The 15,164-nt window shown below is 41.3% G+C and overlaps 1 protein-coding gene across 1 annotated transcript; it reads right to left on the bottom strand.

Annotated features, from left to right (window-relative positions):
* Window positions 1-446: 446 nt before the first annotated feature.
* SPAM1 (sperm adhesion molecule 1) lies at window positions 447-8,114 on the bottom strand. Its single transcript, XM_030554209.1, has 3 exons — window positions 7,122-8,114; window positions 4,476-4,565; window positions 447-1,106 (listed from the first exon to the last, which is right to left on the bottom strand). Exons 1-3 carry the CDS (start codon window positions 8,082-8,084, stop codon window positions 447-449), a joined length of 1,713 nt encoding a protein of 570 aa, XP_030410069.1. The 5' UTR covers window positions 8,085-8,114.
* Window positions 8,115-15,164: the final 7,050 nt, after the last annotated feature.

Below are 15,164 nucleotides of genomic sequence, written 5' to 3'. Positions count from 1 at the left end.
TACTCAAGACACACTTAGAATCAGTTTGAAGTGAATTTCACACACTTATTTTAACACAAAAAATCTTCTATTACAAATAGCTCCCTCACCCATATAAAATTTTGTTTTTCAAATATAAAAATTAGTTACAAAATGTTCATTTTTTTTTATTATTCTGTTACACAAAGATGTGGCCAGCATTTCTCTAGCACAAATAGTAGTTTTTAGAACTAAACTGAAAAGCTGATGTATAGTTTGAGGCACAGAAAATGGGACTGATCCAATTAAATCCACAGACATCACAGCTACTTATCTCCTTTCAAGAATGGTCTCTTTGTGGGAATAAAAACTCCAGAATGCTGAACACATCCTTGAAGAAAGAAAGAAAGAAAGAAAGAAAGAAAGAAAGAAAGAAAGAAAGAAAGAAAGAGAGAATGGAAATGGCATTCTTTTGTCAGCTGAGCCATTTAGATTAGATTTCTCAAAATTAGAATTAAACAAACCACATCCAATGTCTTCATCTCATCAGAAGATGAACCACTGAAGCTATGAGTATTGGTTATCTTTAAATCACCACTACTGTTAGTTGGGGCATTGATATGTCCTGCAGTAGATACATTGAATGTGTTATTACAAATAGTTTGCTGAAAACCTCCTGTTGCATTATGTGCAGGTAATGTTATGTTTCTCTGTGGGGTAGATGAAAATATACTCATGCTGGAAGAGGCTCTGTCCCCAGAGGCTTCTACATTAGAAAATGAATTTAAAGATACTTGAACACAAATATCTTCTGAAATGCAGGCATTGATGTAGTGGATGTCATTTATATCAACACTAGGTTCACAATTGTAGCCTGCATAACAGCGGCAATAAAATTTTTCTATAAATCGTTGCAGATCCTGAAATGATGGCTGCCCTTGTATGGAATATTTCCCATTCCTTGACATCTGAATGACAAAATTCTCTGGGTTCAGATGAAGATAATCACTGGAGTTCCAGTTCTTTCGTGCACATGCACCAGAGTCATGGCATAATATCTGACTACAGATTTTGGCTGCCATTGTTACATTGATGATGTAAGGGTTCAGAGTGTGCCTAAGGTAGCTGTCCAGAGTCCTGCAAGTGTTCTGTGAAAAGAAAATCATACTAAAAAAGTTTAGTATACAAATTCAGTATGAAAATGGTTGTCACTTCAATAACAACATTGTTGTAGCTAATTATCAGTGTTTCTCTTGAAGTATTGCGAATGCAGACATTCAGTTATCATTTGCTGTTAGAAGCAAGCATACTTAAGTTGTTATACAGTGCAATACTTATGGCAAAATTATGCTAGGTAGATGCTGGAGATTTTATTAAAATCATTCAAATATCAGAAAGCAGAGGAATTAAGGCTTTCATTTTATCTATGTAAGGTTAGCCTATAGGTTTTTTTGAGTCAGATGTGTTTAAGTTATAAGAGAGATCAAAATTCCTTTTATTTTGAGGGGATCCTGAAGAATTTTAGGTCTTCACAAATGATCATTTTTTCTAATTATTATCCCCATAAAAGTCTTAATTTTTTTCCACTGAGCTGACTATCCAGCAGCTGCAGAAAGTAGGGGTTTTTCAAGGTTCGAACTGAACACTCCAAGGGCTCTGCCTTTGGAACGGAAAAAGTTCTGGGAACTTCTTCATATTGAGGAATATCTTCAAAACATGCCTCATTGACTGAGAAATTCTTGTGTAATTGGCACAGGTTTCCTGTTTGCTTGGCATGGTTTCATAATTAGAGGCGGGGGGTGGGGTATGCGTGTTGCTTTTTGGTATTTTTTTTTCTGAGGCTATATCTATACTGGGCATTTGCCCTCATTAGACACCAAACACCTAGTGTAGACAGGCACAGCTACTATTTGCACCAGTGCAGTTTACCCCTGGGGTAAACTGTACCAGTACATATCACAGCTGATAGCTGTTAGCTTACCCTGTCTTCCTTAGTGTTCGTACTGGTGCAGCTACATCAATGGCTGCCCACCAATGGCTGAAATCAGGACAATAACCCAGTGTAGAAAGGGCCTAAGAGAGTTCTCTGCATTTTTCCCTTTTTCCACCCGTTATGTTGAAAAGGGTATGTCTTGGACCTAACAAAGGCTAAGATGAAACATTTATTTACTATTCAAACATTAAAGAGTTAAGTGTGGTCTGGGATTCCACAGCAAGTAACAGCCTCCACTAAAAAACTCTTTATAACTCATTTATTAAAGATACATAAAAAGAATGGGAAATAAAGCATTTGAGCATTTGAAACGTGAAGTATTGAATAAGACTTTCATTTTAATGGTAACCCTTCCCTTTAGCTGGAAACAATCTTTTATAGGAGACAGCTCTGTCTGACAGCCTTTTAGATGGTGCTAACTGGTCTCCTGGGGAAAAGAAGTTTGTTTGGATGGTCTGGAGCTGTTGTTGAAATTGAACCCCATTTTCTTTAAGATAAAATAAGGCAAACACATGAAAGAGGAGAGGACAGAATAGTAAAGAAGGAAGCCGTTTTTTCTATTTTAGGTGCTGATTTGTACTTGTGGCCTCGCTGCTGGAGAAGCACAGGCACATTTCATTATCAGCCACTCTGAGACCTGGCGAACCCCTAGCCATCTGTTTAAGGCATTGTTTTAAGCTGTCTCTCTGGTCACAGGCTCAGTTATGTTACACAAGATAAGAGTTGTGTTGGCTGGCTCATCCACACTCTTTATTTTTAGACAGAAGGCAAAAGGAGTGAGCTAGGAAAGAGAAGAAACAAGGCAGGGAAGGAAAATGACTCAAGGGAGGGCATGACACCAGGAACCAAAATCTCATGTTCCAGGCCTTGTTTAGGATTTAGCCAAAGCTGGTAGAGGTGGCAATGTCATCTGGTTCCCTCTCTCTCGTCTGATCTGGTTATGATGCCTTTCAGGATTAGGATGATGTAGGCCCAGTGGTGTTAGTGTGGATCCCAACCAGGAGAGAGTGGGAGTGGCAGCCAGGATGGTGAACCTTTCTTCTTCCAGTCCATGCATCCTTCCCACTCCTATTTGGTGAAGCCCAGATAAATATTGTCCATGGTGGTCACCTCATTTCAGTAACATTTGCCAATTAAAATACATTTTGTGATTTCAACTATAGATATTTCCTCCCATTTCTAGAATCTCTCCATTTTTATCACTTATGTCATGCCAACCTGTGACCTCTCTGGGAGTCTTGAAGACTCCTTAGTATAGTTCTTTTAATTCAAGCAATCCAGTTTGTATCTGTCTATTTTTAACTTTTATGTAACAGGCTGTGTTGTTCTTGGACAATTTAGAGTACGGGACTTTGAACAACACGACCCATCATCCTTGCACTCTTCTGAAGAGCTGCAAGACTTTACTGTTACTGATTCTGTCAGTCTATGTCACTTATATTGACTGCAGTGGCACCCAAAATGACCTGTGTAGACAAATGTTACAATCTGTATATGCAAAATCTCATTTGCTGATAATAAATTTGCAAATTTAATTCTAAAGGCTATTGCCAATGTAAATTCTGTCATAATAATTGTGTGCACAAATTAGATGCAAATGATATTCATATCAAAACCAAGCATGTACAACTGGAGTCTACGTTCAGATCTTTTGAAAATTCAGTCCTTAAAGAACTATGAATATTTATGTGGGCATGCTTTCTGCTCAGGGGACACCAACAGTGCTGGACAGTTCCAATTCCTTCCTTTTAGGAGACTGTGGGTGGGGGTAAAAGTACAATAACTGCACAAACAATATTTTATATGGACTGACTTGACTGTATACAAATGGGCTAGTTCAAAAGATTTATTCCAACTTCCTTAGAACAGTGTTTCTCAAACTGTGACTGATCTTCCTAAAGTAAATGAAGGGGAAAAAAGATTTTTCTGCCTCTTTTGCCATGCATCTTTCTCATATAGGATTCAGTCAAGGTATTATCATCCACTGCATAGGAAATATAGAACAGGCTAATAGCGAAATGTAACAGGCTATCACCTCCTAATGTTTAAAATATTTTTCCTAAATCTATCATTTAAAAAAAAAACAATCAATGAGAACGATCATAAAAACAGTTGCTCCTGAATATTTTTCTGAGCCTTAGGATGGAATGCTATGAAGAAATATCAGAACTCTAAACTGACCAAACAAGTGACAACCTGCTTGCAGCTAACATAGTAGCTTGTCTAGTCATTAATCCCTAACAGCATGTATCAGATTGAAATCTAAGTACTAACACTGATATAAAAAGACTTCTGAAGGGTTGACGTTTTATTTAAGTAGAGTGGCAGATCATACCAACAAGCCTCAAAAGGTGTTTGCCTTCATCTCAGAGAAGACACTGGGTCTTCTGAAAACTGCTTAGTCATTATTTAAAGCAGAAATTCTGAGAGGAGTAAATAAATAATAAATACCTTACACTTTTCATCTCTAAGGAAAAATAATGTATTGTTCTTTTAAAAATTGAAAGTAATTAATCTGACATACCACACTCAATGTTAAATTCAGGTCTCCCCAGATTACAATTCCAGACACCCCTAATGCAGCAGATTCTCCAATGGTATTTACAAGGTCATCCTGAAAGCAAACGTGCAACGATGAATAATAAAATAAGTATGCTTCAGTAATATGCAGTACATACAATAAGTTATGTAACCAGGATAATCACCTTGAAAGTGGTAAATAATTAAACATTACACCCACACTCTGCTCTTAGTTATGTTGCTGGATTCTGGAACAGAGTTGAGGAGATGCAAGACAATGTTGCCACCTAACACCCTTTTGAGTATGTCTTATGATCAGAGAACTAAGACTCAAATTGAGTCCCTACAAGTTCATGAGACACACGGGCACTTCTCCAAACTGATCACCATTTTGTTCCATCTCCTTCTCCCCCCTTATCAGCTCTTTTGGCTAATCAGAGTTGATGGTCCAAATTCAAAAGTGCTGCCTTTGGCTGGGGCATGAAAGACCTCGTTCAGGGCAATGCTTCACCTAACTTTGGCCAGCAGGGGGGGAGCCAAAGCAGAAAAGGAGCAGGAGGAAGAGTCAACACCTTTGGGACCTTCTGCCTTCAGGAAAGGGAGACACGGTGCTCCTGGGCTTTACACATAGATGTATTTAAAATATTTGTTTATATATTGTTCAGTCAGGTTTAATCCCAGGTAACCCCACTGACTTCAGTGGAGTTTCTCCAGATTTACAAAATTATACTGTATGTGGCAAAGTACCTGCCTCTCCTCTGCTAGCTCAGTCCTTCTTAGCCTTGGAGACACAGGCTTGGGCAAAGCAAAAAGCCCTTCACAGTCACGCAGGGTCTGGCTGAGCCCTTCTCAGTCAGGCCCTTGTTCTGTTTTCCTCTCCTTCTGGGGAGAGTGCAATCTGCCTTGCGAGAAAAGTTTCAGAGTTCAGCTGCCTCTACTCACTGACAGGTACTCTACTTCTCTCCTCTCCCCTGCTTCCCTGCCAGGGAGGTTTTAAAAAGGTCTCCAGCCATTGGGGCCAGCTGAAACTAATTAGCTCCCTGGTAACCCCTGTTCCAGCTGAACCTTATTCCTCCATGGTTAAGCCTTCTGGGACTAATTACTACCCCTCTCCTGGTAGCTAAGTGTCCTGAGTTTGCCACATTATAAATGAGAGCAAAATTTGTTCATCATGCTTGAGATTGACCTATAAAGGCAACACTCAGTGGACTTGTGCCATTTTTGCCTCTTTATGGTATATATAAAAAGTTTGTGTGTTTATTCTTCTTATTTTTTCACTTTAGAAATTCTGACCCTGCTCCAGGCATAGGGTGACCAGATGTCCGGATTTTATAGGGACAGTCTCGATATTTGGGTCTTTATCTTACATAGGCGCCTATTACTCCACACCCTCTGTCCTGATTTTTCACACTTGCTGTCTGGTCACCTTATCCAGGCAAGCAAGTTCCACAATAGTAGGAGAACTAGTGAAATGGTGACATCGCAAGAGCCCAGAGAGCAAAAAATGAGCAACAGGGTAGGGTAGGATAGGAGTTGACTGTTAAACAAGAAAACTAAAGTTTTTTTGTTTGTTTGTTTTATTAACACCTAATCAACAATGGGTATTTAACATTTTAGAGAAAGGTAGCTTCTCTTAAAGATTTGAGAAACTTGCCTCTTCAGTTACAGAGTTAGATCTCACAATAGACATCTCTGAGATCTCTAAGATCCTCTTACACAATGGTTCTCAACCAGGGGTACATGTACCCCGGAGAGTATGCAGAGGTCTTCCAGGGGTTACTTCAGCTCATCTAGATATCTGCTTAGTTTTACAACAGGCTACATAAAAACAATAGCAAAGTCAGTACAAACTAAAATTTCATACAATGACTTGTTTATACCGCTCTATATACTATACACTGAAATGATTAAATACATATTAAAGTACAATATTTATATTCCAATTGATTTATTTTTATAAATATATGGTAAAAATGAGAAAGAAAGCAAATGTTCAGTACTAGTGTGCTGTGACACTTTTTTGTATTTTTGTCTTATTTTTATAAGCAAACAGTTTTTAAGTGAGGTGAAATTTTGGGATACGCAAGACAAATCAGACTCCTGCAAGGAGTACAGTAGTCTGGAAAGGTGGAGAGCCACTTCTCTAACAAAACCAGGGCAGACCACACTTTATATTCCTAATACTTCTTGAGGTAAAACTCAACAGAAACATCTTTTTTAAAAGTAATCTTATTCATACTTTCTTTATACATCATTTTTTTAAAAATTGTCCCTAGTCCAATTTTAATAGCCTCTAACTAGTCAGCTTGGAACAACAGCTAATTCATATTTTCCCTCAATTAACCTGCTACAATATTCTTTCCACTTTCATAGCATTTCACTACTTGTTGGATACAGTACTACTCATAAGGTACTAGGAGGAAGTTTGGAAGAATTCAACCTTTTTGGCTTGGCTGAATTTAATTTCTGAATAAACTTAAGTTTTATGACTCTATCTGTACACTTCCATGTCAATACAATTTCATTTACTTGTCAAGTAAACATCCAAACCCTCCATGGGATACTTTAATCATCTTGCAAATGCTTTGTGCCTATATATTTAGTATGCCTTATATTACAAATATTTAAGAGCTAGCCAAGCCTCACTCACCTGAGAGAGATATTCCTGATTGAAATCTGTGAATACTGGACGTGTATATACAAAAATGGGAAGTGGACAGGTGGAATTTGAAACATTAGAAACTCTAATGGCTTCTTGAACTCTATTACGAACAAAGAGTGGTGCATTTTTGGAAGATCTCAAGGCCGTTTCCAGATAGACAGATGGGTAAAGTGCTGTGCTTTCCTCCCACAGCCAATTAAGCTCATTATTTCTTTCTATTTCAATATCTAAACAGCTTCCTGTATAATTGTGGGGATTTTGCTTGTAATCATAGTTATAGCAGTCAGGGTAAAGGTAATATCCCCACAAATGATTCGGCTTCATTGATATTCCCAGTTTTAAAGATTGCAACATAAGTGATTTTGCTGCAGCTTCAAATTCCATTTTGGCTAAAGTCCTGGCTTGGGTTTCTGATAGGCTTAAATCTTTTTGCTGAACAAACTCAACAGACACCTGTCTGTAAATGTCTTTCGATTTCCAGTTCCGTATCCATAGTGGCCTCCAGTTTTCCCAGTCGATGACAGCCAAACCAACCTGCTCATCTGAAGGCAGGTAAAAATTAATGTCATCTCTGGCTTTCTTTAAATGATGCTCTATGGAACAGAGTTGGGGGATCCCACCATTAAATGTCTCAGCTGTGTTCTCATCTATGTAAGGATAATTGCCAAGCCTGTTGGCATAGAATATAGTAATACTCTGCTCAGTGGATGTCTTTAGTGTGCTTCCTACCAAGTGGAAGAGTCTCATATCCAGCTGCACTCGAATCTTTTCAGTGCAAACCTCTGTAGGAGCATTCCAGATGGAGAGGAAAGGAGAGTTGGGGATAAGAGGACGGGCTCTTATATGCAAAGATGAGCAGCAAGTAACTAGAATAATGATGAACACCAGCCAGGATGCTCTGTTAGAGGCAACAAAGCTACCAAAGCTTTGGACTTGCCTTAGGGTTTCCATTTCAGTTAGTGAATGGCTCAATATGTACAATGGCACAAGCTGTTTCTGATCAAGCTGCAAATAAATGCTCCAAAGGTGCTCACAGCCATGGCAGTCAGTCAAAGTCTTTAGCAAAATAATATATTTCTTCAAATAGAGTACACATTCAGCAATATTCCTTATGGGTAAAAGATGTGTTGTTTATCTCATGTTCTTTATTGCTTTATTGCACATTCAAGGAAGCTTCCCAATAGTTGCCCAACCTAATGCAGAAAAAGAGACTGAAGCCATTACAATATCCAGCGGGATGTTTTTTAAGAGTATCCTTAAAACATAAATATACATAGTTTGTAGCTGTGAAAATACAGCCATTTTTCAGTGAGCAGAGACTACTCCTCCTGAGTGAAAAACCAGCAATAAAATACTTAGAGAAGATATAAGATGGTCAGGGAAGTGGTTTCTAATGGTCAGAGCATGGAACAAAGTTGGTACCCCACCTTACTTCTGATTCTGCCAGCAACTCAAGTATGTGACTTTGAACAAAGTCACATAAGCACTTGGTGCCTCTACATATTCAGCAATAATGTGGGTATAATATTACTTACCTACCTCACAAGGTTGTTCTGAAGCTATTAATTTTACAAAGCGCTTTGCGATCTCCAGATGAAAGATGCTCTGTACATGCAATTGTTACGATCATGTCCTTGCTCTAATACAAAATGTGGGCGCTATTTTCTTGTTTCTTGTCTCATTCCTATTGCTTGCCTGTTTTAATGCAATATACTGTACCCCTGTTGCATCATAAGCACTATGATATAGTAGCTCTGTTTGTCTTCCACTTCTGAATCCAGCAATCATGCCTGCATGCCTATCAGTTAAGCTTTGCATTTTCATAATTTACACTGTTGTGAAAATCCTTCCTGCTGTATTATTTTTGCCAAAACTATATGGTAATTGTATTAGCAAGTGACTTGCAGTAGGAAAGATATCACAATACAGAATCTATCAAAATAAAGCTTGTGATCTGTGGGCTTGATTACGCCCAGATCTATGTGGATTAGCAACGCTACTTCTCCTGACCTAGCGGCACACAACGAGAGCATATGACTTCCCTAGTGCGGGTTCCCTTGGCATTGCTAGCCTTCCCAAATGGGTGGGAAGAAGGTGGACCATTGCCCTGCGTCACTCCTCTACACAGGCTAGAAGAGCAAACTCTGTGAAAGGCAGGAATGAGTGTACACTGCACCCTTGAAAAGCATGGTATAGTGGCCATGCTCTTAAGAGCTCAAAGACGCATTATGTGTGAGCCAGGCCAATGACTTTAGGACTCACCATTCCTGCTGAGGCAGGGCCATGGGCACCAGGTTTGTTTAATTTTTGGTGGTGCCCAGCCAGAACAGGTCCAAACAGAGCTGTCCCATCCATAGGATGGATCTGTGCAACTGCCCTGGGCCCCATGCTTCAGGGGAACATGGGGTCCAGGGCAGTCTGGGGGATTAGTGGGGGGCCGGGCACCAGCAGCAGCGAGCGATTTGGCCCCAGCCTGCCCTGCCAGCTCCTGACATTGCTTGGGGGAGGGGGTGGAAGCCAGAAAGAGGCAGGGTGGGGATGTAAGCTTGGGGGAAGGAGTGGAATAGGGGGAAGAGGTGGAGCAGGGGCAGGAAGAGGCAGAATAGGGGTGGGAAGTGGTGGAGTGGAGTGGGCTGGGGCAGGTTGCTTGCTGCTGCTGGTACCAAGCCCCCCACTAACCTTCCAGGCCTCCTTGAACCCTGTGTCCCACAGAAGTGCAGGGCCCCCCAAAAGCGCAGGGCCTGGGGCGGTTGTCTCAGTCTTTCCTATAGACGGGATGGCTCTGAAAATATCAGCTCAAACATTGGTGGAGCTGGGCCCACATTCTTGAATATTGGTGGAGCATGGGCACCACGGGCCCATATAATTTGCCGCCTATGGGCAGGGCGCCTCCTCACCATAGCTAAACACTTTCCTTGAAAAGAAGTGTGAAGCAATAAGCAGTGTGATGGGATCGCCTGCCCCTTAAGGGCAGGACTGCCTGTGGGTCAGTCCTCCTCATCATGTGTCATGGCCTGTAAGAATATTGGGTGGTCTGATACACAAGACCTGAGGAGATATGGGGAGAGAGGTAAAAGATCCTGGGAAAAGTAGCAGTTAGAAGAAATCCTGTTACTGTGTCTTTAGGGGCTTTGGACCTGGAGCCTTGAAGAGAGGGTGGGGTATGGCCCTGTTTTTCACCCAGCCAGTAAGGAATGAGCTGGGAGAAGGGGCCAGCATAAATGCTACCTCCTTTTTCATAGTAGGTCAGAAACCTGTAGAAACTATAGGGAGCAGTAAGGCTCCTGTAAGACCCTGAGTTAACAGGGAGAAGACAGCAGTAGGAGAAGGTCTGCTTGCTGAACCCTCCCAGCCTCAGGGTGGATGGACTGAGTGGTAAAAGGGTCCAGCTGGAGGAGAAGCTGGTTATAGCCCTGCCACTGGCCTGAACTACAGCTCAACTACATAAAGGAGCACTGTGGGAAACGCCTACCTAAATGATGGAAACCATAAGGGCAGTTTGAAAGTTAGGCTGGCATGTGACAGACAAGCTGAGGAGGCTTAGCTGTGTCAGGTTCTGCCTTTGGGGCTGAATAAACTAAACACCTGAAGGGGTACTTTTCAATATACAAGCCTCATGGGACTTGTTAAAACCCCTCATTCTGTGAAACTGAGGCAAAGACACAATGGCGGCACTTTACTGGGCCACCAGGGCCTCAGAGGGGTGCTCCAGGGATGAGGGCCCTTGCTGTATGCATATATGGGTTTATAACGTGTACTGTGTTCAGATCTAAAGAGCCCAGTTCTTAGTCTGCAATAGCTCCTCTGCACTGATTTGTCTGTGCAAACGGGTTATAAAACCAGTTTAAATGCCCCCTGAATATTTTCCCAGTGTAGAGGAAGACCAGGTGTTATAGAGCCAGCACAGTCTGAGCTCCAAGCATAGGGGATGTGGCTAGGCAAAATGGGGTATGAGTGAAGCACTGTGGCCAGAATAGCTCCTTGGGGCTTTGGGCAGCCATGTGGAATTAAGAGTAAATTGGAAGCTACCCTAAGTCATACGAGGGGCCAAATCAGCCCTGAGCCAGCTCTAAGATCAGGGGAACACTAAAGTAAAGCTACATTTACCCCCCTCTTCCTTTGATCGTGAGCCGAGTACAGCTCAACTAGACCCCAAAACTGGGCCCCCATGTTGCTTTTCACAGACTCTCTGCAACCATTTAAACAAGTACAGGGTGCATTCTTACCCCTCTTGTGCCTGATCAGCTCTGCTGGCTTCTACAGATGGGTTTGCATCATTGTGTTTTCCTCACCTGTCCCCTTTGAGAAGGCGAGTGATGCCACTGCTAGCCTCATGCACTGGCCATGCTCCTCAACCACATTGTGCCTCGACCCGCCATAATCTTACCCTAAGTTAATATCCATCCTTTTCTTGCACTCATTAATACCACCTGATTCCACTAGAACCTTCAATAAATTTAATTCCCAGTGGCTCTACAAGAGAAGTCTTTTCTGATATCTAGACTAACTCTGTCCTTTCTTTGCTTAAGTTAAAAATCAGAATATCTGTCATGCCCTCTCTTCCTAGAGTTTGACTGATGAAGCTATGTCTGTGCTAGTGCAGAGGAACCCTACATTTGTAAGGGCAGGTCTATTGCATGCACATGCGCTATGCAATTTATACCTTAACAATGCAGGCAACATTTGTTATGGAATTCAAGAGTTTTTCTTTTACAGTGGGGCTTTATATTAACACACTGTATGGTTCTATCTAACACACACTGTGTGTTAATGGTATGATGGTGTATAAGGACAGGCCTTTCTTGGGAGAATGAATATTGAGCAAATGAGGGTGGAAGTGGGCTATGGATTAGCCTGTTAGCTGTAGGTAACTATGCTATTGGTAAATTCCTTCCCTTGTGATTGCGACTGTACTACCCAACCCGCTAGGGAAGGGCAAGGAGGATGGTGATGTACTAACAGTTAAATTCTTACCTTACCTCTAGATAGATGTATGTTTTTATCTCTGATTGGTTAAGGACCTATTCTGGAGCAGTGCAGCTTCTCTTTATTCTCTCAGAGTAGTGATCTATCATCGATTTAAGCTGCATTGGATGCCTATGCAAATTGAGACATTTTATCAGCCAACCTTCTGGGTAATGATTCTTATGCAACTGGTATCCAAAACAAATGTGTCCCATACTTAATGAAGGGGGCAGCTGTTGGACATAGAACTGAAAAAAAAACAACAATGCTGGGTCCTTTATAGGGCATTATCTCCAGCTGATATTGCTAACGGTCTCCCTAGTGAGGGTGTTGGTGTTTGTAATGGTATGTGCAGTAATTGAAAGCATTATTAAAGTAGCTAGGGCAGGGGTAGGCAACCTATGACACATGTGCCAAAGGCGGCATGTGAGCTGATTTTCAGTGGCACTCACACTGCCCGGGTCCTGGCCACCGGTCCTGAGGGCTCTGCATTTTAATTTAATTTTAAATGAAGCTTCTTAAACATGATAAAATCTTATTTACTTTACATACAATAATAGTTTAGTTATATATTATACACTTATAGAAAGAGACCTTCTAAAAATGTTAAAATGTATTACTGGCACGCGAAACCTTAAATTAGAGTGAATAAATGAAGACTCAGCATACCACTTCTTTCCTTAGCCGTCACCTAGGCTAGGAAAACTACTTCTGTAGTCAGTCCATTACTATTATTTACAATTGACTGTCTCTCCTTGGGGGAAATGAGAGTCCAAATTTTGGGGTACTTATCAACTTCCTGCATAAGGATGCTTTGCCTGATTCTGACCAAAGCTGAATATGGTCAGGCTAGCACATTATGGACTACAAAGGGGCTCTGCAGAAACTCTGTCGTCAAATCTCACAGAGATGCTGAAAGGGGCATGAGTCCCCAGCAGCTCAACCAGCCTTCTGTAGATCCCAACTCATTTGTCTCCCCTCTGCTGGGACCACAAAAGCTACTACAATCCTGGGCAGCCTGTGCGTGAGAGGGGACATCAATGCTGTGATATCAAGACCCATAGCATGATAAAAGACCCATAAAAGGCCCATAAAATTGCAGTATAGATATTTGGGAGTATCTCAAAGCCCAGAGCAAAACCTAAATGTCTATACTGTAATTTTATAGCCCCTCTGCCTGAGCCCTGTGAACCCGAGTCATCTGACCTGGGCTCAGAGACTGTGCCATAGGTTTTTTATTGCAGTGTAGACGTACCCTAAAAGACGGGGATGAGAAGGGAAGTGGAGGAAAAGGGACAAAGCACAGGGGACCATGGATAGGGGCTTTCCCATAAGGCCAAAAAAATTAGCTAGTGGGAGTATTGGAAAGGTCATGGGTGGGCTTTGCTATGTCTTCTCTGTCCTCTGGATACCCTTGGTTGGGTGGGAGAGCTTTGTCCTGAGTGGGGCCTTTATCATTCCTGGCTTACATTTCTATTTGAGAGCTGTCATCTGGCTCCAGTATCTCAGGAATAGGAGGAAACTCACCCCAACCACCATCTTCCTATAAAATAATTTCTGATATCAAATTATAGATGGCTCATATCCATGTAATTCATTACAGTGCTCCAGAATGTAGTTGCAATACATACAGTGATAACAGCAGAGGTGAAAGTGGGCCAGTATGGGCCAGTATGGCATACCAGTAAGAAGTGGCTGCCGGTACTGCCCTGTACACAGCTGATGCTTTTTGCCCCCTCCCCTGGGCCAGCAATGGGGGGGCAAAAGGGGCAGGTGCCCTGGGGCCCGGTAATTTAAAAGTCTTGGGGCTCCTGGCCACTGCTGCAGCAGGCAGATCCCTGGACCCTTTAAATAGCCACTAGAGCCCTGGGCAGCACTGGGCAGCATGGAAGGACTGGCTGGGGAAGGCTGACCCTCAGCCCCGCCCCTTCTGCCCAAGGCCCCACCCCTTCCAGTAAGTCTTTTTTCTTACTTTCACTCCTAGATAACAGACTATGTCAATAAAGAAGTACATCAATATAAATGCCATACTAATACTAAAAATACCATACTAATATAGAAATTCTGCTTGGATCATATGTAAAAGGTGATGGTAGTTACGAAGCATAACTATGTTTCATATGATTCCATTTGAGATTTTTGAGGAAAAGAAGAATGTTTTTTGAGCTTTTCTTGGTCTCTTTGACTCTTCTGTCACATCTTGTCTTCTACACAGGTATACAGAATTTGTATTGAGAAATAAGGAGAATGTGATCATATGAAAAAATTCAATTTACACATCTTGAGGTCCCTTCCAACTCTAATAATCTATGATTCTATGATTCTATGATCTATGATTCATGTTGAATACTATACAATAAAATACCTATTGCCAATTAGCTATTACCAATCACCATAATAGCCATGTGCTCTTGAGAAAGGGTCTGATCCTGCGCCATTGAAGTCCACTCAGCATTTGTTGTTGACTTCTGTGAGTGGGATCAAGCCGAAAATGTGCAAAAAGCTGACTTTCTGGCAACCTACTGTCTGATCTAGCCTGACTTTTCTGTTTTGTTGACCACCATAACTTAGAACTTCTTCACATTAACCAAATGAGGCAACATTTTCTGATGGAGTGACATGTTTATACTGGGGCTTCAGAGACAGAACAAAGAACTCTTCTCAGAAATCATGAGGGAGGAGGAGAATATCTTCCATTTATGCATGAACAACTAATCAGATGAAAGAAAATTATCATATGTTTTAAGGAGGAATTCTTACCCCCAAATCAAATTGGAGCACTAGAGAGTAAAAATTTGACTTTCCACTCTGTTAAGTTTACTTGTAAGTGAATTTGACTGGAAGGCCATGGATGTGGAGGAAAAATACAAATCTTTGTACTGTATATTACATTTATCAGTTTATATAAAACTCAGCTGATTTTGCCACTCCTACTATGATTTGTTCAATTGGCTGTTGGGAAACTTTTGTCTCCAAATCTTATGGTAATTTATTCTTATGTGTTAAAGTTAATAGATTATTTCACATGATAGCTTTCAGTTAAAAGGATTGCCTCTGGCCCAGCTT

This window comes from Gopherus evgoodei, chromosome 1 (assembly GCF_007399415.2).
Source record: "Gopherus evgoodei ecotype Sinaloan lineage chromosome 1, rGopEvg1_v1.p, whole genome shotgun sequence".
In the NCBI taxonomy this organism is placed as follows: Eukaryota; Metazoa; Chordata; order Testudines; family Testudinidae; genus Gopherus; species Gopherus evgoodei.
Note: the sequence above shows the minus strand (reverse complement) of the source record. Positions and strands in the feature narration are given on the sequence as shown.